The 20,775-nt window shown below is 37.2% G+C and overlaps 2 protein-coding genes across 3 annotated transcripts; one reads left to right on the plus strand and one right to left on the minus strand.

Annotated features, from left to right (window-relative positions):
* The first annotated feature begins 594 nt into the window (after positions 1-594).
* On the plus strand, positions 595-3,225 carry LOC127366840 (CD209 antigen-like protein C). Of its 2 annotated transcripts, XM_051406181.1 has the most exons (5): positions 595-716; positions 813-998; positions 1,127-1,278; positions 1,385-1,506; positions 2,958-3,225. In XM_051406181.1, the coding sequence occupies exons 1-5, from the start codon at positions 695-697 to the stop codon at positions 3,118-3,120; spliced, it is 645 nt and encodes a 214-aa protein (XP_051262141.1). In that variant the 5' UTR covers positions 595-694; the 3' UTR covers positions 3,121-3,225. The 2 variants fall into 2 exon arrangements, with proteins under 2 accessions (XP_051262141.1, XP_051262140.1); XM_051406180.1 differs by lacking the exon at positions 595-716 and having other exon boundaries at positions 749-998.
* Positions 3,154-20,667, minus strand: cd4-1 (CD4-1 molecule). Its single transcript, XM_051406120.1, has 11 exons — positions 20,557-20,667; positions 10,825-10,948; positions 7,732-7,802; positions 7,497-7,643; positions 7,219-7,371; positions 6,717-6,938; positions 6,248-6,622; positions 4,330-4,587; positions 4,081-4,181; positions 3,914-3,957; positions 3,154-3,720 (listed from the first exon to the last, which is right to left on the minus strand). The coding sequence occupies exons 3-11, from the start codon at positions 7,787-7,789 to the stop codon at positions 3,690-3,692; spliced, it is 1,389 nt and encodes a 462-aa protein (XP_051262080.1). The 5' UTR covers positions 7,790-7,802; positions 10,825-10,948; positions 20,557-20,667; the 3' UTR covers positions 3,154-3,689.
* Positions 20,668-20,775: the final 108 nt, after the last annotated feature.

Consider the following 20,775-nt stretch of genomic DNA (forward strand, 5'->3'; position numbering starts at 1 on the left):
GCAGTGAAATGGACACAGAGATAAACACTAAATACTCTTCCTCTGCTTTAATTAGTTTGGTTTGAAAAACAAAACCTCATGAAGTAGAGGAGCTGACAATGGCTGTAAGAATAACGTGCCAAGAATAAAATAATAAATGGGACATATACCAAAAAAATCTTTTGACAGTCTGTTGGAGCAACACAGTGGGCATCTGGTGTGTGTGAGTATGTGTGGTGTAGAGGTGATATTGTTGCAGCTGCTCTACTAACGAAGAGAATACAAATAACTCTCATCACACACACACACACACACACACACACACACACACACACACACACACACACACGCATGCACAGTGCAAATGCTGAGTCATACTTCTTAGGCCTCCATCTTTGCCAAATTCTCTGAAGAGAGGGACTGACCTTTGTACATGTAACGGTAAATAATGCCCATCCTGCATGCCAGAGCTCCAGCATCAGATTCTTGTTTATCTAAACCAATATGGCAAGCCATCAATAGTTTGGCTACAAGATATTGCACCATCTGAGTTTACATGCTTTGATGATCATGAACACTCCAATCTGTCTGGTGGATTTGTGCAATCTGTACTTTCCGTCCCCTTCTCTTTAGTACACAAACTGCTCTATAAAACACCCAGAGAGCAGAAAGAAGAAGCCAAAGTTTGTGATATTCTACCAGCTGACAAGACACAATGAACCTCCTCAAAAAGACAGGTAAGAGCGCCTTTATGCAGTCTGCACAAGTGATGTCTGTGTATGTGGGTCTGTTTGCATGTACCTTAATACTGTGTCTGCTATCTGTCTCTTCAGGCATCAGAGGCCACGCCATCCTCTGTGTTTTCATCGGCTTGTTGGTTTCTGTAGCCTCCTCTCAGGCTGCAGACAAACTAGAGGAAGAGGTGCACTTTCTAAAGCTGAGAATGGACCTTTGGAAGAATAACTACAGACAGCTGTGCAAGCATTTCTCAAACCTTGCACTCAACTGCTCAGCTCCAGGTACTTTTCTCATCCAACAGATGGACGATAGTTTGTCATTTATGCATTATGTAATATAATTACCATATATATATTGTCCAGTTGTAACTTTTCCTGTTTGTTTAAGTAACACATGCACTCTCCCATAGTGATCAACTGCACTGAGTGTCCTGACAAGTGGCTTCATGTAGGGGACCAATGCTTCTTCCTCAGCACCGACAGGCAGAACTGGAGTGATAGTATAAATAAGTGTAAAGAGATAGGCGGCCATCTTGCCATCTTGACCACCATAGAACAGCATGTAAGTGTTTCTGTGTGTGATTGATGATTTTTCTGTATTTGAATATATATATATATATATATATATATATAATTAACAAATCAATTTGGATGCAATACCTTTTTAGGAAGCTGTGGAAAAAGAAGGCAGAAGGATCGGAGGGTTATACACAAACTACTGGATCGGACTGAGTGACATTGAGAGTGAAGGAGAATGGAAATGGGTGGACAAGTCAGACCTTAAAACTCCGTATGTATGAAGCGACTAAAATAAAAACACTCTTCTCATAATAATAATAGTAATAATAATAATAATAATAATAGTAATAATAATAACAAAGACAATATACTGTGAGTACTCGGAAAAAGGAAGATGACTGGTTGCTCTAAATACTCAACATGTTCTTGGAAACAGGGAAAAGGAAGTGTACAAACAAAAAGGCAATCCAGGCACAAAAAATAGCAACATGGAAGGAATATTAAAAACCCTTTATTGTATTGGTCAATCCATAAAAAATCCAACTTGTTTTGATCATTGCAGGTCTTTGTCAGCACTATAAATGCTTTCCAGACATGAACCAAAAAAAAGCACACACACACACACACTAGCATGGCTGATGTCCATGAATTAAATTCTAGCACCCTAATAAAGATCCGATGACTAGAAATACTGCAGACCTCAGTTTGAAGGATAAACATACTTACAATGGAGACCTTGGTGTTAAAGACGTGTCATAGCTGTAACGTTGCCCTCGTCTTTTGTTTAGGTCTCACAGCATACAGCGTCACACCTACACAAGATTTAATTTGTGCATGTGCTCATGTTAGAGGATAGAATTACAATGGGTTACTATTTTGGAAACCTCTGAAATCCAGCCAGACGTGAGGATCAAAATTGGCAAATACAACTTAGACAGGTTCACTGAGTTTGCCAAGACCTTATAGAGTATGCAAGTCGACCTTGTTAAGCAGATGTGGTGTAGAGCAGAAACGTCTGCTGAACTTATTCTTGTCAATGTGTTTTTACACATACAGACCTTGAATATTTCACTGGCCACTGTAAACACTGCTGCTGCTTATCAGTAATACTCAGAGCAAGACGAAGTCATGCTAACAGCTCTGTGATGCTGTACAGCAGTGCTTTTAGCTGAAAACTAAAAACATGATAACATGGTGATGTTTAGCAGATATATACTGTTTATCATTAGTCACCATCTTACTTTTGCATATTAGCATGCTAACTATTTGCTAATTGACACTAAATACAAATTACGTCTAATTCTGATGGGAATGTCATAAGATTTCTTCAGGTATTTACACATAAACCAAAGTACTGAACATTGAAATTGTAATTTTGACCTGATGATGGCACTAAATGAAAAGTGAAGAGATCCATACTACTAGCATGCAGATAAATTTGGTGCCTAGAAAAATAAGGTCTGTTCCTAAATAATGTAATATAATTCCTGATTCAACACTACATAGTTTGCAAATATTATGTTCCTTTTTTTTTTAAAAAGTGCCATGGCTTTGCATCAGTCATTACTCAGCTCATGCCCCCTAAAGAGATAACTATTAAAATTGTTTTTTATTTTATTAGTTAGGTGCTTAAATGCTGTTTCACTCAGATATTAGGTTAAGAATCTAACTTCACTGAGACAGTCACAAACACTGATTTCTATCTGTCTGCCCACCGTGTAGATTCTGGAACGCGCTGAACTCAGAGCCAGACAACAACCTGTCCGGTGGGGCAGATGGAGAGGACTGCGCTGTGGTAGACAGCTACAATCAGAACTGGTTTGATGTTCCCTGTTCCTTCTCCTATCCCCGGATCTGTCAGAAGGATGCCACCGAGCTCTTGTGAACCCCTCCACACCACCGCAGGACCACCACTCAATTATGAAAGTTATTGATTCTTTATTGAAAAATGTTAGTGGTCAATCTACAAATAAACAATTTCTAGACAAAAGAGTTGTTTTTTTTTAAGTAATACAGTATTTTGCGCATTCTTAAAATTATATATTTGTAACTATTCATTAAAGCAAGTAACCAAGTCTATCAAGGCATCATATCATAGAACAGCATAAAAATACATAACATAGCATGACAAAAAGATCTGAGAAAAATGAATGAAAGAGAGTATAACAATTATTAACAGTAATAATCATAAACAACAATAATTAAAATGTGAAGTCTGGATGAAATCGATTACATTTTACAAATATATAAACAATCCAAAGATATGTACAACTGTAAAATACATTTTTGTGAAAATTTCTGCATTGATGGAACTTTGTGTTAAACTTTCAGAGCCTCATCTAACACACCAAGCAGAGGATCACAGTGTAGTAGACATGACAGAAAACTCCATCTTATCCGGACAGAAATTCAATTGGTTGGGATGTCCTCTTCAAAATGTCTTTCTGGGAGTTATTATGATCTGTAGAATCCTTTTGGCTGGGGGCTGAAACAGAAAGTCACAGGTTTCTGTTTGAGTTGTGAAAAGAGACACAGAGCTACAAAAAGCAAAATGAATATGTTTATTGTATCTTCAAAAAACACCTCATGGCTAAAAGTTGAATTCAGATTTGAGTGCTGATGAGTGTGAATGTGTGTTTGGAGCCATTTCATCAGTCCAGGAAATGGGTTGTACATACTTTTTGCATCGGCAGAGTCGATGCCTGAGGTGTGTCATCTTCCGCTAATGTCAGCCACAGAGAGACAGAGAGAGAAAGAGAGAAAGATAAAGAGAGATAACTCTTAATGTCATACTACTAATCCACTGTGATCTAACAGAAAAGGAATAGGGATGATTTAACTGTACTTGTCTGCGTCGGTAGAGGATGAAAACGACGAGGAGGAGGAGGATTGCAATGACTGTGACACTGCATATGAGCACTATCATCCACACAGTAATCTTGGGCTCTGTATACAACAGAAACAGACAGTCATCAAACAGTATACAGTACAGGAGAACACATCATGTAAAACCAAGTTTGTTCTTAAGAAGATTGTGGCCACAAGGTCATGCCCTTATCACATTTCCTGCTCCCCTCTCACTTCCTGCGCTCACCGATCTTCAGCGTTATCACAGCTGACGTAAGCCGTGTGCTGTTCCGCCACAGCTCACACCTCCACTTTCCGCCATCTCCCATACCCACTTCCGGGATGATGAGATGAGTGGGGTGATGGTCAGATTTCAGAGACGGCAGGGACGATTGTCCAGGTGGGAACCATTTCAGCTGCAGGTCAGAGGGCAGCGGACTGCCCAAATCACAAGTCAGGTTGACCTGTTGGCCTGAAATTAACTCTATTCCCGGGGAGGAGGTGACTGGAGAGAGAATGAACAGAAAGAAAGAAAAAAAATATTTATCTCAGTGAACATGAAATGCATGAAAAAAGTTTGTCTGATAAAATCTAGTGTTGTAAACTGAGAAAACCTCTCATTTTCTCTACATTTACTCTCTGATTCTGAGCCGATGGCTTCTGTTGCTGCAGTGTCCCAGAAACACTTGCCAAATATAAAATAAATAAATGCTTTAAAATAAGACTGAAAACATAGAATTGCATGATGGCATCAATATCAAATCTGCACTGCATTAACAACAAAATAATAAAAATAAAAATAAACAGCATTAGCCAGTGATACATGATATACTGTACCCTAAAGAAAATGAAAGCTGAAACAATAAATCAATCTGCAACTGTGATTAATTATTAACGTCATATCTAAGCTCTCCGCCTTCAATCCCTCAAATGTGAATACTTGCTAGTCTCATTAGACTTATATGATAATAAATTTAATATTTGCTGAGCAGGTCTCCTCACTATCATCCAACATCTTATGGACAAAACGATTTATCAATCAATCGAGAAAATAGCTGTCAGATTAATCGATAATGAAAACAATCATTAACTGTAGTCGTAAAGAAAGTTACACAGGCGCAATCCAGATATAAATAGATTTCATTTGATTTAGTTTTGTGATATGGGATTTCACAGGTTGATGGTTAACCTCTAGTTTAGTTTTGCGTACAATACTAAAATTGAAAGATAAGGTAAGAAATTAAAATTTAAAAGACAAACTTTTTGAACAACCTCAATCCCTGATGCCTAATACACTAAGGCCTGTCATATGATTACATCTAACTACAAACTTACGCCAACTAAACCCCACTATCTGTTATATCGCTACCTAACTATCAATAACCAGTATAAAACTGTGGTCTTAAACTTAAAAGGCAATGGTTATCAGTGGGTTTAACTTGTTAATTTCATCTAGCTGGCTTGAACACCAGTGAACAAACCAACCTTGAGTCACTATGAGGAAGCAGACAACCATTCACTCACAGCACTGTAATTAATAAATATTAATAGTACAAATATTTTAAATACATGCTAAATTAAATTTAGCTTGTTGGAAGATGGTGGTTATTCCAGGTTGGCAAAGTTGGAGACTGGGTTCAAAAGCATACCAGGGGTCCCAGATTTGCTAGATACACCCCTGCCTTGAACTAATCCATGAGATCAGTGAACTTTCTGTGTTCCTGGTTAAATAATAGTTCAGACAAAAAGGAGAAATCTTATTTTTACACCATGAATCCTCAGAACACAGAGTCCAATTAAAATACATTGTGTTATCACACTCGTCTGGCAGAGGGAGAGCTCATTATACTCTATTAAAACAAGTGGAACTAGACAAGTGTATTAGCCACTGAATTAGACACATGCCACACCAGGGACACTTGCAAATAAACGCTGCAGCAGAGAGATGAAAACCCTTACAACAGAGCAGAAGCAGAGAGGTGGGAAAGACACGACTGTCTCCAGCTTGTTATGAATGACAATTAGGAAGGAGCAAAGAAACTGGACATCAAAAAAATAAATGAGGACACTGCGATAGCTAAAGAACAAGGAAACATAATTTCATATGACAGATCTGAGTGCAACACAGAGCCAGCTCTTGTACAAAGCAATTTGTTTTGACTTACTTTGCAGCACATGTACTGTTACTGTCCTGTTCAGAGTTACACCATTTTTAAATTTGAGAGAGCATACATAGTCTCCACTGTCTCCATCTTTCCCTTGATTTCTCTTCAAAGACAGAATTCCATTTTGAAGTTTAGGGTCATAACGCAGTTCATTGTCTTGGTCTGGCGTCCACTTTAGCGGATCCAGAGAGAGGGAGAAGAGCATCTGTGGAGCATTAGATTTTAGACTCGCGCCTGGCTTAGCAAAGAATTCCCACTTTCCTCCCTCAATGTCCCTAGTTTTGATTGTGTCCCAGGTGGCGGTAGTGGAACAGGGGATGGTGAGAGGCGAGGATTTAGACGTATATTGAAGATGTGAAGGAGCTGTGGTGAGGTCTAAATGGAAAAGAGAAATATGGTAAACTTATCTTTAAGATGACAGTACACTACTTTAAAACAAACGCATACATGCACATAAACAGTAACTCACCCACAAGTGTGACAGAAATTTTGGCTTTGCTCTCTTTATTAGAATATGTCACCACACAGGTCCACTCTCCCTTGTCTTGGCCCGTGGCTTTCTGTTGAATTCTTTGGCTGTTTATTTTCTGTCCCTGGGGATTCAGCCAGTGTATCTTTGGATTTCTCCCTGCATTGCAGTTCAGAGACAGATCTTCCCCAGGCAGCAGAGGAGAGGGTGGGTCCATAGTCACTAGAACAGAAATGAAGCAGGGTAAAGAAAACAGAATGGAAATTGTAAAAAAATTGTTGTTATGTTTGATTTTTTTTCTTAATGTTGTAGATAGTTGATGGTTTTGTCTTTTATTTGGTAGTACATTTTCAAAAAGTAAACATAGTTTAAGAAATAGAAAAATAATAAAAGTAAAAACGTCCCAAAATGTGTAAGTAAGCAAATAGCCTTGTTTTATTTGCTTGACTACTGTGTCTTTTTTTATGACTTGTACCAGGGTGAGTACTGTGTGCGCTCTTACCACTGAGTTTGAGTATTTTATATGTGGTCGTGTCCACGGGTGTGTCACGATTCCCACTCGTATAAATTTGACAGGTAAAAGTCCCAAAGAGATTTTGTTGGATGTTTGTGATGACCAGCACTGAGCCGTCAGTCAAGGACAATGAATCTTTATCTGCAAGGAGACAATTAAATGTGTTACCATCAAAAGTACCCTTATCTGCCATTAAGACATTATATAATTAGATACACAATGGTACAAACATGTTATATCTGTGAATAGCTCACTGTACTGCTCACCATTGACCCCCTTTCCGGAAAAGGGATTACGCCAGGCAATTTGATTGCCATTGAACACCCAGTAGGAATAATGTGTTTGTGGATTAGTCACTGCTGGAGGATTCAGGGTAACCATCTGTCCCTCCTCAGCATATATCAGTTCTTCCCCTAAAAGAGTGAGAACGGTGTTATGTGTTGGTGCGCAAAACCAAACCAAACTGTAAATTATTCTATATCTGCAATCAGCGTGTCTCACCTGCTGCTGACATGACCACAGTGATGAGAATGAGGACGGATTGAATAAAGTTCTTCATCTCTGTTACATGTCTGAAAAACAGTAATTAGTTATAGAAAAATACATATTTATATAAATTCTGTATGATAATAATAAACACCAGAGGATTCAGTTTGAATTATTAGTTATTGACAAATTCAAACAAAATCAAAAGTAGTGATTGTTTTAATGTTGTAGAGATGTCTTTACTTTAACGTATGATTTTGTTTGTATTTCAAATTTTGCTGCAAAGAGAAATCATTCAGCAGGAAACAAAGAGGGGTTTGTGGTGGTCTCAGATTTGGAGAGATTTGAGAAGATAAAAGACAAAGAGTTGAGAGAGCTGAGAGTAGGCGGCCTGTGGTGGGTTTTGGATGAGAAGAAACAGACAAATGTTGGAGGGCAGAGACACAGAGCATACGCTGCGTTGTGGTGGGCCTTGATTTAGTTAAGGTGCAGATTCTTATCCCATTCCTCCCCCTCTGCCTCTCACACCCCCTCTCTTCCTCCCCTGTTCCACGAAAGACGGATCTCTCCACGCTTGAAAAGAGAAAAAAAAGAGACCACAGCACTAGCAGCACACTTAGACTGTGGTTTAAGGTAGATGCTTCTGTCTTCTTTCTACCTGCCTCACTCCCTTATCTCTGTACCCTCCCCTCCACTTCTGTCTCTATAGTGTATACAGTATGTCATGATTGTGCACAAAAAATCTTTTCAAAGACTTTTATTGTTGCTTTTCTATTGTTTTGAGCCTTTAAAAGAAAAGATGAAATTCATGTATCAGATCTATGTTTGAATTTAACCCCTAAGTTCAAAATAATAATAATAATAAAATAAATAAATAATATTTGGAATTGATTAAAGGATTGTGAATATAGCAATAGAGACCAGAACATTTCCTATGATAAAGAAAAAGCTGTTGGGTCTTATAACTTTGAGTCCCGCTGAAGGCCAAAGGCGAGCGCAAGAGACTAAACTCTAAGATCAGAGAATTATTTGTCAGGATTTGACGTTGAGATTTAATAAAATCTTACATCAAAGTCAATGCAAAATGCTTATTAATGTTCATTAGGTGTTTTGCCTCAAGATTAAATGCATTATTCTGCATACGTAGGTGAGTCAATGCGATGAGCGTTGGCACCTGGTTCTTTTGGAGCATTTGTACTCACCTTAACTAAAATTATAAGAACTAACAAAACAATATGAGCTAATAAAAGTAGGAAAATAACAGTCCAACTTGAGTTACATTTGCAACATAATTAGATAATTTGCTGTACTAATTCCCTTGTGGTGGTGTAATTTTCCCTTTGAACCTATTACAATAATGTGTATCTATTAAGGCTCATACTAGGTGGTATTAAATATTAATATTTAAGCACCCTGGTGATCTAGGGGTTAGGGCGGCAACTATAAATGCAATGTCCCCGGGTTGCGTCCGGCCGGAGATCTTTGTCACATATCACTCCTCACCTCTCTCCCCTCATTTCCTGTCATCTCTCTACTGTCCGCTATTCAATTAATGCACAAAATTCCCCAAAATGTCTCTAAAACTCTCTTGAGACTATATCTCAACATCAGAGGCAATCTGCTCACAAATGACACACAATGTCATATGAAATGGAGTTATAGCCCTCTAAATAAAAGTATCAGGACAAATATTTTAAACGTATTCAGGTCATAAAATTATTTTTTATTGTTCTTATACCAACAATAATCCCAACACATTGACAAACTTCTGATTATAGCTTTAAATGTCATTATCCTCCATCTGGGTCCTGTTGAAATGTGAGAAAATGGAGGTACCTGGTTGACAAGTACAAGAATAACCATTAAAAAAATAAAATGTTTCTAAATAACTCATCATTCGCACTGACAGACCAGGTAGTGAGTTACCTCAAGAAAAGAACATTAAACATTAAAATCTGAGGCAATGTGTGTGCAAAGCAAATGGTTTATGATTGTATCTATTAAAGATCAGAAGGACTGTACACGTGTGTGAATATGCTATATATTTAAAACCTTCCAGTTGAGATTTGATAGAAAATAAATAATGTTGCATTATTTATTACGTTTGAGATCAGAGAGAAAAAAAATAAGTAAAAAGGGAAACCAGAGACAGAGTGAAATTGATGCCTAACAGACGCTCAAAGTCATCACACCTGTGGAGCTATAACCCAGAAAAACCGAGGCGAATGTGTCTGTAGTCAGGATGGAGCTTCAACAACAAGCAGAAATGGAGGGGGAGGGGAGGGTGAGGGTCAAACACAGTGGCGGGGAGGAGAGAGAGCAGCAAAATGGAAAATATAGGACAGGCAGGATTATAGTATAATTCACTGACTTTAAAATTTTAAAATTCTTGTTTTGGGCTGAATTTAACATCGTACTTTTTAATTTTATACGCAGTTTAAGCAGGAAACAAAATAGTTTGACCCCATTATACTTTACTGAAAACCTGAAGTAGACTTATTATTATAAGGGTTAATTTTACAGTGTTGCTTATTCCTGATATAATCTACCACTGACTGAAATTAACTTAAATAACTCAACATATTTTGCTCAGATTGTCGAATTGTATTTAAAGGTCCATGTAAAATAAATGCACTAGTATAAAATTCTCCTTATAAATTAATTTTACCTTTATAAACTGTGTGTATAGCGGGAGTCCATTTTGTACCGGTCGCCTGCCTAATGTTTAACTACTTGTGAATTTAAACAAACCACGAAATACAAAAGAAGAAATACAACAAAAATGTCAAAATGATTTAAAGTGTAATGACAATTTTATAAAAAATCTATTTCATATGTTTAGTATTTTAGTATTTCTTTCAGTTTTATGTAAATGATTGGTATGTGCTTTTGAATAACACATCTCGTCTTATAGCTGTAATTAGATAAATACATAAAATTCACTATATGACATTTGGCCTGCTTAGCTCTTTCAGGCTTATGATTCAAAATAAGTTTTAGGTATGAAAAATATAATTGACGCTGACATTTGATGTATACAGCAGTAAATGTTTTTATATTTTAAAGTATGTGTATATTTAGCTTAAAAACAGATTACAGTATACTTACAACAGTTGCTGAGTGCAGAGTGTCCCTCAGTGTTCAGTGATCTGGAGTCGGGTGCAAATGTTGAATATTTATCAAACAAACCTTCTTTTTAAGTGCCGTTGCACCTCCCTCGCCAACGATTGGTCTGGAAGACAAAGCACACAGTCGATGATCAAACGCAAAATCAGAATAATGACCTTTGATTGGTTGTTACAGAGGAAGAGGGCAAGAACTCATACCCATGATCCGTTTTAGAGTCTTAAAACATTTTTAACTAATCATCCAAAAAATATCGTAAGCTCACTGTAACATTAGATAAAAACAAAACCAATCATTAATGCAGGATAACGGTGCCATATTTTAATCAGTAAATAAGGTACTCATGATTTTCTTTGTTTCTTTTTGCTTTTTAATCTGTCCAAAAGATAAACAAATAAACAACTAATCTTAATTGGCTGAAATTGTTATTTGAGTTGCTGCCTGATAACAGAAGTCCCAAAATTTGTTAAGGGTCTCACCGGACTCATTATCTATCCTTAGCACGTTCTAAATAGCACACGGGCGGCTTACGGCCTAATTTATTATAATTGCTCAGTTGATTTTCCCCCGGTCATATAATTGTACTGACTTAGATACATAATTAGTGCATCTGAATTCAAGCCATGAACTGCTGGACCAATCTTCACAAAAGTGTAAATAAATGATAAATGCAAATTAAAAATGCACCGTTTCCTAAAAAGAAACGCTCAGATAAAGTGCATGAGGGAAAAATGAATTGTTTTGGGAACGGCTGTACAGACAGATGTGATCCTGTGAGTTTAATATAGGTTACATAGGCTCAAATAAATACAGTAGAAAATACAACCGTCAACGTATTTCATCCTGTCCTCTATAACATCAACCCAAGACCAGTCCCTGTGTTCATTTTTACACACTGACCTGCCATCACTCTTAACTTTATTTATTTCAGTCACATTATAACATCACATTAACAGCGATAAAGTCTTGAGATGCTGTATCTTCAAGAAGTAATCCTGTTGTGTCAGCACTGAGAGCTACGCACATCAGTATAGTTTGTCTTAAAGTTCACAACAAGATAAATGGATGTTAAACAGTTTGAAGTCTACAGGGAAATTTGTCTCTTGTCTAACAAACAAAAAAACTTTGTTGGACAAGACATTTGATCTTTCCTGTCAAAATGTTTGACTCTAACTGCTCTGACGTACGTAAAAAAACTGAATATCAACCAAAGAAAGAAACAACAACAGTGTTTTTCTGAAATTCTCCCTTCAGTAACTTTAAAGTTACATCATTTTTTCCTTCACTGTTTCATAACGTGGCAAGTGTTTGTATCTGCTTGTTACAGCACTATATGACATACGACATATGGAGTCAAACGTTCAAATCCAACACATTGATCTTTTGCTGTACCAAACTTGTGCATCATTTTATAACATATTTCCTTGTAATTGATAAAGCCATGTTTGAATGTTTGGTAGCAAAAATAACTTCAATGGAATTAAAATAAAGGTCTGGGGGTTTGAACAAAACTATTGTTCGCACGGCTTTGTTCACTATAGACCCGCCAAACAAACGCTGTAACAGGTGGAAGAGATAAACAGTTTTTTATCTAATATAGTTCTTTTTTTCTGCTTCGATTAATGAATTAGTGTTCAGTGATAATTATACAAGTTGATCAGTATTAACCAATAATGAGAGCAGCAGGGGGATTTAACAAACAAACCCATAAATGGAAATTGCAGGTTTCATCTCCGTGATAACCAACATTTGTCCTGAGATCAATTATACTAATTAATATAACTAATTAACTAAAGATAACTAAATAAAGTCCTGCACTCGCTGCGTCTTGTAGTGCCGCTTTTGGTGGACTCATTAACATTTCTTTGTATGTTTTTTTTGTAAGATTAGACAAAGATTAGCTTGTCGCAGCGCTACACAGTTTATTTTACATACAGGCTTACAGCCTTGTTCAATGTTAAATCAGTGTTTAATTTTAGATTTCATTTGTCTGTTTTGGGGATATGAAGACAAACAATTGTCAGTCAGCAGGGTAAGGTTCAGATTGCACTCTGCACAACATAGTAATTCTTGTAATACTTATTGGGTAAATGTACACCTGTGCAGGAGCCAGACATCTGTTTGTGCTTATCTTTACTCGTAACCTACTGTAGAGTCGTGTCTGCACTCAATACAGCAGTAATATAACATCTGTGGCTCTCTGTCTATTCTTACTATTGCCTGAGTTTGCCTCTAACTGCGTATTGCGATCCTTATTAAAGTAATACATGACTGCAAAGATTGTTACTGTTACAATATCACTTTACAACTGCAATGATTTGGTATTATTACGGGAGTAAATACTGAGAATAAACATTTATACATTGTAAACCAATGTAAGGTTTGACAGTTTCTGAAAAGGTAAATTAAACTGTAATGGTAGCCACAGTCAGCATGAGTTTATTGTTGTTCGTTTCTTTTCAGCAAAACCAGAAAACCGCATAAAAAGCTATTCATTAATACCCCAAACCATTAAATAAAGTTAGCAAAATAAGGCACGTTTGTTGAATGACAGGCAGTTGGTCAAAAGCAGAGAGGGCAAAGTCTTTAAAATACAGATTAGCTTGACGGTGTGAAGCTTAAAGGTTCAATTGAGGATCATTTATTCTCGTACTAGACTGAAAAAGTTTTAAGGCATCACAACAAAACAGAAATTCATACAATAATGAGGTGATCTGTCAAGCTCGTCCCAAGCTAACTAATTACAGCTAGAGGGATCAGTTAAGGGACTAGAACTGCAGAAGCACGCTGCCGAGGTGGTTTAGAGACATGAACCACAACAAGGACAAAACAAACATCTCACACACGTCTCATGTGTCTCTCTGAGGTTTGTCTGCCTCTGTACTGCCTTCATAAAGGGCTCACACCTGCTTCTGTACCCTCTGAGCTCAAAATGATACAAGCCTTTTGTTTGCTCCTCTGAACAAACCCTTCAAGTTATGGCTACAATACAGAAACAGTCACTTCCAGGCCTCTTGCGTAAACATGAATATTGTCTTAAAGGACATCTGGATGTAAAATCTGTCACATTTGGACCTGGTCCAAATGTGATTCGGTTTTCTTTCTCAGTGGATGCTTTTCTGTTTTTGAGCTCTGATTTTGGTGGAAAACACCTGAAAGTGAGGACTCCCTCATTACTCACACACCTAACGAGGGCGTGTGTACCACATCGTGTCATTACTGAAAGAGAAAAAGACAGAAAGTGTGGGCTACAAGCAAGAATGAAGAGTGATTCACTTTTTGCATATATTCCTCATCCTCCATTCTCTCCTACAGAGGGTTTCCCTCGCCATGCGATCTCTGTTTTTTGTCTCTTTTTGTGTGTGTGTGTTTTATAACCATTTCAAGTTAGACGAATGCTGTGTGATTTAACTGAAACAGGTAGTCGAAACACCGGAGGATGTCTGTAGACCAAGGCAGGAAGGTACAGAGTTTGTACTGTATGTGTTAGTGTCTTTGACTAATGTTTCAGAAATAAACAAAATGTCAGTGGAAAAGAGGTTGAGAAGCAGAGACAAGTGACATTCAGTGCTCAATGAACTGAAAACTGTTTGTCTGTTATGAGAGGAACTTCATCCAAGTTTCTTTGAAACCTCAGAGTTGCGAAACAGTAGATGAAGACAGAAAAGCTATTTTCTGTCTCTCCCACTCACCAGTTCACCTCAGTCATTCGTACACATCAATGGCGATGTGATTTGTGTGTGTTACTGTATTGTTTGTAGGCTGCTGCATAATCGCTTCATCAGAATGGAAAAATAGTTTTTTATTTCTACTTTGTTCCACTTGGCTTAGATTTAAACACGAGCAGGGCTGTCACGTTGGAAGAGGTTGCAAATGTCATGTCATGTTTATGTACTATTCCTAAGAACTACAAACTAAGCAGAATTAATTTTGTCATAGGAAAACTGCATCATGGTTCAGCAGCAGACAGGACGTTCATGTTAAAGCATGCTGTTACTGTAATGTTGTCATTAACATAAAGTTGATTTGGTGAGTTAAATGATGACGTTGGTTATACAGTGGAAAAAGTGCTGCACAGTCCCGCAGCGCCTACATACATGTATGCAGAAATAACTGTTTCTGTAGGACTTCATTCCTGTAAATAATTAATTTGACCCAATCATTCAATCAAATTACTGTCAGAATTAGACAGAATTAGGCTGAAATCTCTGTGTTATTGAACAGGCTCATTGATACAAAATACAGATTATAAAGCAAATTCTGTTGTCAGCTATACGCTCAATGAAATAGCTTCCCTGCAAACTCCCTCAAGCAAAAATCTTTTGTCAATGTCATTGCATTTCTAAACGTTTGTTTACTGATGCACCACAGTACATTCAGGCTTAGTATCTGTACATTAAGCACTATATTATGCTGTGTGTTCAGTATAATCTTCAAGAAATGTTCAGCTACAGGACTCTAGAATAAACCTTAATGCACAAGTTTTGACATTATAAAGCTTGGACCGATAGGTTAATGGTTACTGCGCATTACATAACTGCGACATCCTCGGGTTCAGTTTGAAAGCTGGGGACCTTTGTTGCATGTCGCACCACGTTTTCTGTCTCTCTACAATCAGATAAAGGCAAAAACACCCCCAAAAATGTATTTGCTTGAAGAAATATTTCTATTACTTCTTCACAAGTTTCATAAGAACATTTACAGAAGTAATTTCAATTTGGAATAAACAACTGCTCTTCTGTTATGCTGCACTCTGGAGAAGGTTAACTGTCTCTCAGCAGCCTGTAAGTGACAATGGACTGTTTCACTACATCAGTCCAGTAGCTTCAACATTCATTAATTAAGAATTAGATTAGTATTTATTGTCAGATTTCTCTGAAAGGATTCTCATGTTCCAAGCAAATTCTGTGGCTCATAAATGGTAAAAACACACATTATTTTTCAAATATATACAGAAAGAAATGTGACACACACACACACACACACACACACACACACACACACACACACACACACACACACACACACACACACAGAGAGAGAGTTGCAGCATATTTCAGAGATGGAAGAAGTATTCAGATCTTAAGATCTTTAGTTAACGTACAAATACCACGCGGTGACAATACTTTTTAAAAAATGACTATTATATATAGTGATTATTTCTACTGGTGCATTAAAGTGTGTGTCGCATTTAACTGCTGTTGAGCTAATTCGAACTACGTTATATACTATTAGGTAGTTTAATTTACTGCAATTCATCCTATTCTATGAGATCATTATGTTTGTACTGTCTCTGTCCTGTGAGAAACACGTATCTCCAAAAGGTAAACTTTTCATGAGCTCAGAAAAACAGCCGTTTTCAGCGTTGAGACGATGCATTGGCGACCTTTTCCAGGGGGTGTTTAACTAGTTTATTTACCTGAAGGAGTCGGAGAATTTCTTCAATTTATCAGAAACATTCAAATTCAGAATCACCAAATTTGGAGATACATGGTTCATGATCTCAGAAGTAACTACAACTAAAACTGTTAGACAAATGTAATGGAGTAAAGAGTGCAATATTTGCCTCTGAGATGTAGTGAAGTACAAATATAATGTCGGATAAAATGAAAGTACTTGAATGTGTACAGTACTTGTAAATGTACTTATTATTTAATTTAATCGTCAACATTAAGTGAGCACACTTAGAGAGCCCACATCCACTGTAATGTAGCTCTTAGTAACAGCTTTACAACAGTTTACCATTATGTTTCATTTCCTGGTTCAGTGAACATTACCCTTGGCCTACTGGGAAGCATCGTCTTGTTTAGCAGTTTAACATTAAAGATGCAGAGCTTACACACATTAGCAACACTGGGGGAGCGTCACTCAATTGCCATCTTGTTTCAAATGAAGCGACAAAGCCACAAAATGTGTAATTTCCATCTGGGACTGGTCAGCAATCGATCACAATGAACGAGTGGTTTAAACAACGACTCGAGTCAGAATCAGAATCTGCACTGACAACTGAAACCTGAAGCTACACAAGAGGGGAGTTTACAGGATGGGAAATCACCTATCAGGTGATCACTTTAAATTGAAGGATTGTTTAAAAATCATAAAGTGTGCCATTTGCACCTGCAGTTGGAGTACAGATGACTGTTCGCTGCCTCCTGTTGATCTGGAAATTCACATATCAACATGCTGCTGATTGGCACTCAACATAATAGAAGTGTTTACCACATTACACATTCGTACCAGGTGTTTACATGACGTTGTTTGACTACTGTTGATGTTCACAAGAAGTACACTTCATATACTGTATGCCATTATCAAAATTACATTCTCTGAACTGAATTCAGCTCCTGATGTTTTGCATTGATGGAATCAAAACCCAAATGGAAATACAAGAGGGAGGGACACACACTGGTTCAGAAATTTCGGTTTCACTTTGAATGATTCTGTGTGTGTATGTTCACTTGTGTAAAACAGACAATGATAGAAAGAGATCTGAGTAATAGCCATGAAAAGGGAATCCTGTTGTCTCATATGAAAACACCCCCAGTGCAACAAAGATGTTATATTTTCATAGAGAACCGAATAAGGGAAACACAGCTTGGTAATCACCGTCAGAAAAGACAAAAAAACACACACTGAGCCTCTAAATATGAATGTTGATGTGCTGCTCACCACTCGGAGAGAGAAGGAGTTTCTTTCTCTGTACATGATGCAGTCCTCAAGTAACACATCTTTCATTATTTTGGTTCTGTACTCCAGCACAATGGATTTTAAATGAAAAATAAGATTGTGAGATTAAAGTGCTGACTTCCAACTTCATCTGTGTTTGGAGAAGTTATTGGGTGAAATGTGTAGAACTCATAGCCCTTAAATTTTAGTACAATGCAGCAGAACTATGGTCTTAAACAAGTAGTTCTCTATGGCCAAACACGGTGATATTACTGACCGACCAAGTCAGTCAATACAGCTGCGTATCTGTGAACAGAAGACCAAGCTGATGGTAAAACCAGGGCACGAAGATCGCTGCAGTACAGGTCTGTCAGAGCGGGTACCAGGTGAGATACCAAGAGCCTGCTGACGTCTGCAATCATTAACTACAAACCTTCAACCAAATATTGATTGTTTAAAACGTAGTTTGACGAATACATTTTGGGTCCACTAAAGTTGTTGGACCATGTGTATGTATAAGGTATTACTTTTACAGTAGTACAGTTGATGTGAATGTGAATCTTTTAAATCTCACTGGTAAATTTGTTGGGTGTTTTGACCCAGTGTTGAGGTTATTTTTTCTACAGTTTGGTTGTTTTCTACTCATTAGTACTGGGTAAATTAACCTAGTAATATGTCTGTGCTCTTTAAACCTTGAACGAGGTTGTTTGAAACAAACTGGTACAAATTTAAATGTGCACACATCTTGTTTTTTCTTCCGTATTGACAGTACAATATTATATAACGTAGGCCTGCTTAGGGGACTCCTTTTAAACTGATGGGTGTACATACAGCACAGACTAATGTAGAAGAGGTTAGCTGATCTCTGCTGTGGCTTTAAAAACTGTAAAACAGTTAGCATTATTGCTAAAAGCCTATGTACTTTATATATTGTCAGATCAATTCAATTCAAAATACTTCATACGTCCCTTAATGGACAACACGAGGCAAGCAGGGTTACACACATAAATACGCACAAGCAATTAGGCTCATTCACACACATAAAAACAATCCAAAAACACCAAATATGTTTACCTAAAGAAAAAGTTTAAATAAAAAGGGGTAATGAAAGTGTCCAATCCGTCGCTGGCCAACCACACACAGGAACATTATGTAAGTTTAATGCATTTATCTGTGTCAGCAACTTATAATGTTCACTGCTCCAACTGTGTTAGATCAGCCATTTTGTTATGTCCTGAATAATGTTTAAGTTGGTATTATTTTTAATGTTAGTCATAACTCAAAAATGATGAGAGTCATAAGTTTATAACATACAGACTGGTTTGTTCTGGGATACATTTTTAGGCTTTTCTGGCTAAAAAGTACTTATATTACTGAATAACAGTATAATTTAGCAGTGTGTTGTGAGTTGTTTTTAAAATACATTTCATAATAAATAATCATTATTTTGTTTTATTTCAGACAACAAACCATAATTTGTTACGGTGTCAAACATGAACCTACAAACACAAACACAAACATGGACTCTCAATTTGTTTTAAAGCTTTCATCTTTCTTCATGTTTCTTTAATATTAGATTGAATAAAGGTAGAACTATGTGATGGGTTAAATGTGACCTGTGTATACGCTGTATGCCATATGAAGTATATGTGGACTACGACAAGCACATGATCAGTATATGTTACAGTACGGTATATACAGCTTTTCTTAAGGCATTATTCAAAGCATATTGGAAGCTATTTGTTCGGTCAGCCCACTGCGGGCGTACTCAACAGATGATGAGCAGTACAATGAACCTGTAAAGGGGCAGTTCATTGTGCAGATCTCATTTGACGCGCAAAAAATATTTTACAGACCCTATTAGTGGCCTAACATTCATAAACAAAACATGTCATAAGGATTGTTTCAGTGTTTCAAGTTAGAAAGAAACAGCCATTATGTGACAAGTTATAAAACCTGAATGATTTCTGCTTCCTCCTCGGAATAATACATTATTTACAACAAATAACTTAAAGTGTAAGAACAGAAAGACTTTGTATGTCAGGAAGTTATTTTCAAATTCTTCTGATCATCAATTAATGATTTTAAATCTATTTTTTAAAATAACTGGTGGATAAAACATGCAACAATGGTTCAAGCAGCAGTTTGCAGGCCAGAAAGCAGCGTTCCTTAGCAACAGCGTACAGCAGCAGTTAAAAGAAACAAGATATAGATTAAACATTCACAATCTCCTGGGGTTTTAATACTTTTTATATTCAGAAACAGATTTGTTCCATAAGAACCCAATTAGTTTGTATACTTGTGCAAAGCGCCCCATCAATGCTTACGATTGCAAAATCAACTAAACGCTGCCGTCCGTTATTGCACAAGTTTTGACGTTACACTTTAAAGAGAATGAGGAACAAAGAATTCTATTTTGATGTATTTTTGATTTGAGATTTTGAAATCCTTCTTACGGTTGTCATCAGGTACAGCACAACATAAAGATAAAGATGGTGAAATCTGAAACAAACCCCACGGAGGGTCAAATCTACAAACTGAGACTGATACATTATCATTATTATTTAAGTTTATGGTGATACAACACAGAGCAAATAATTCAGCATTGCTTTACTTGATCCAATTCATCTGTGCTGTTATCAGCTAAATATCACAAGGCTTTCAGATCTTCCTGCTCATCATTTTGTTGTAATTATTTGTGTCAGTTTTTGAGGCAAAATGTGAACAAGACAGATTAAACCAGACCAAGGCCAAAGCAAATCACTCAGTATGTGAAACAAGACAAAAAGTTTTAAAAATATGGCCTTGGGCGAGACCAGATTTCAGAACTACAGTCTTGCCCCTCGGTGCCCCCTTTGGCTTCTGTCTACGAGAGTGGATCTCCGGCAGCGTCTAGGAGATTTGTCAGTATTTGTAGAAACAATTTGCGTCCTCGCAGACTGACATATTGCTATCCTAACTATGTATCTTCCCTCTGTGGGCAAGTAGAATAACAAGTAGAAGAAGCAGAACACTGGGTATATACACAGTGTGTTTAGGAGTACTCACATGTGATGTTCTCAGTGCAGCGATGAGTTCAGTTATGACATTTGGCAGACTGAAGGCACTGCAGGTGTCGCTTTCAGACTCACACACACACACACACTCACTCACACACACAGGAAGTCAGACACTACTATGATCCCATCCTATCTGTTATGTACTAAGTGGATTACATAGAATATAGTTACATAATCACACATACACACACCATCTATACCGTGTAGA

This window comes from Dicentrarchus labrax, unplaced genomic scaffold (genome assembly GCF_905237075.1).
Source record: "Dicentrarchus labrax unplaced genomic scaffold, dlabrax2021, whole genome shotgun sequence".
Taxonomy (NCBI): Eukaryota; Metazoa; Chordata; class Actinopteri; family Moronidae; genus Dicentrarchus; species Dicentrarchus labrax.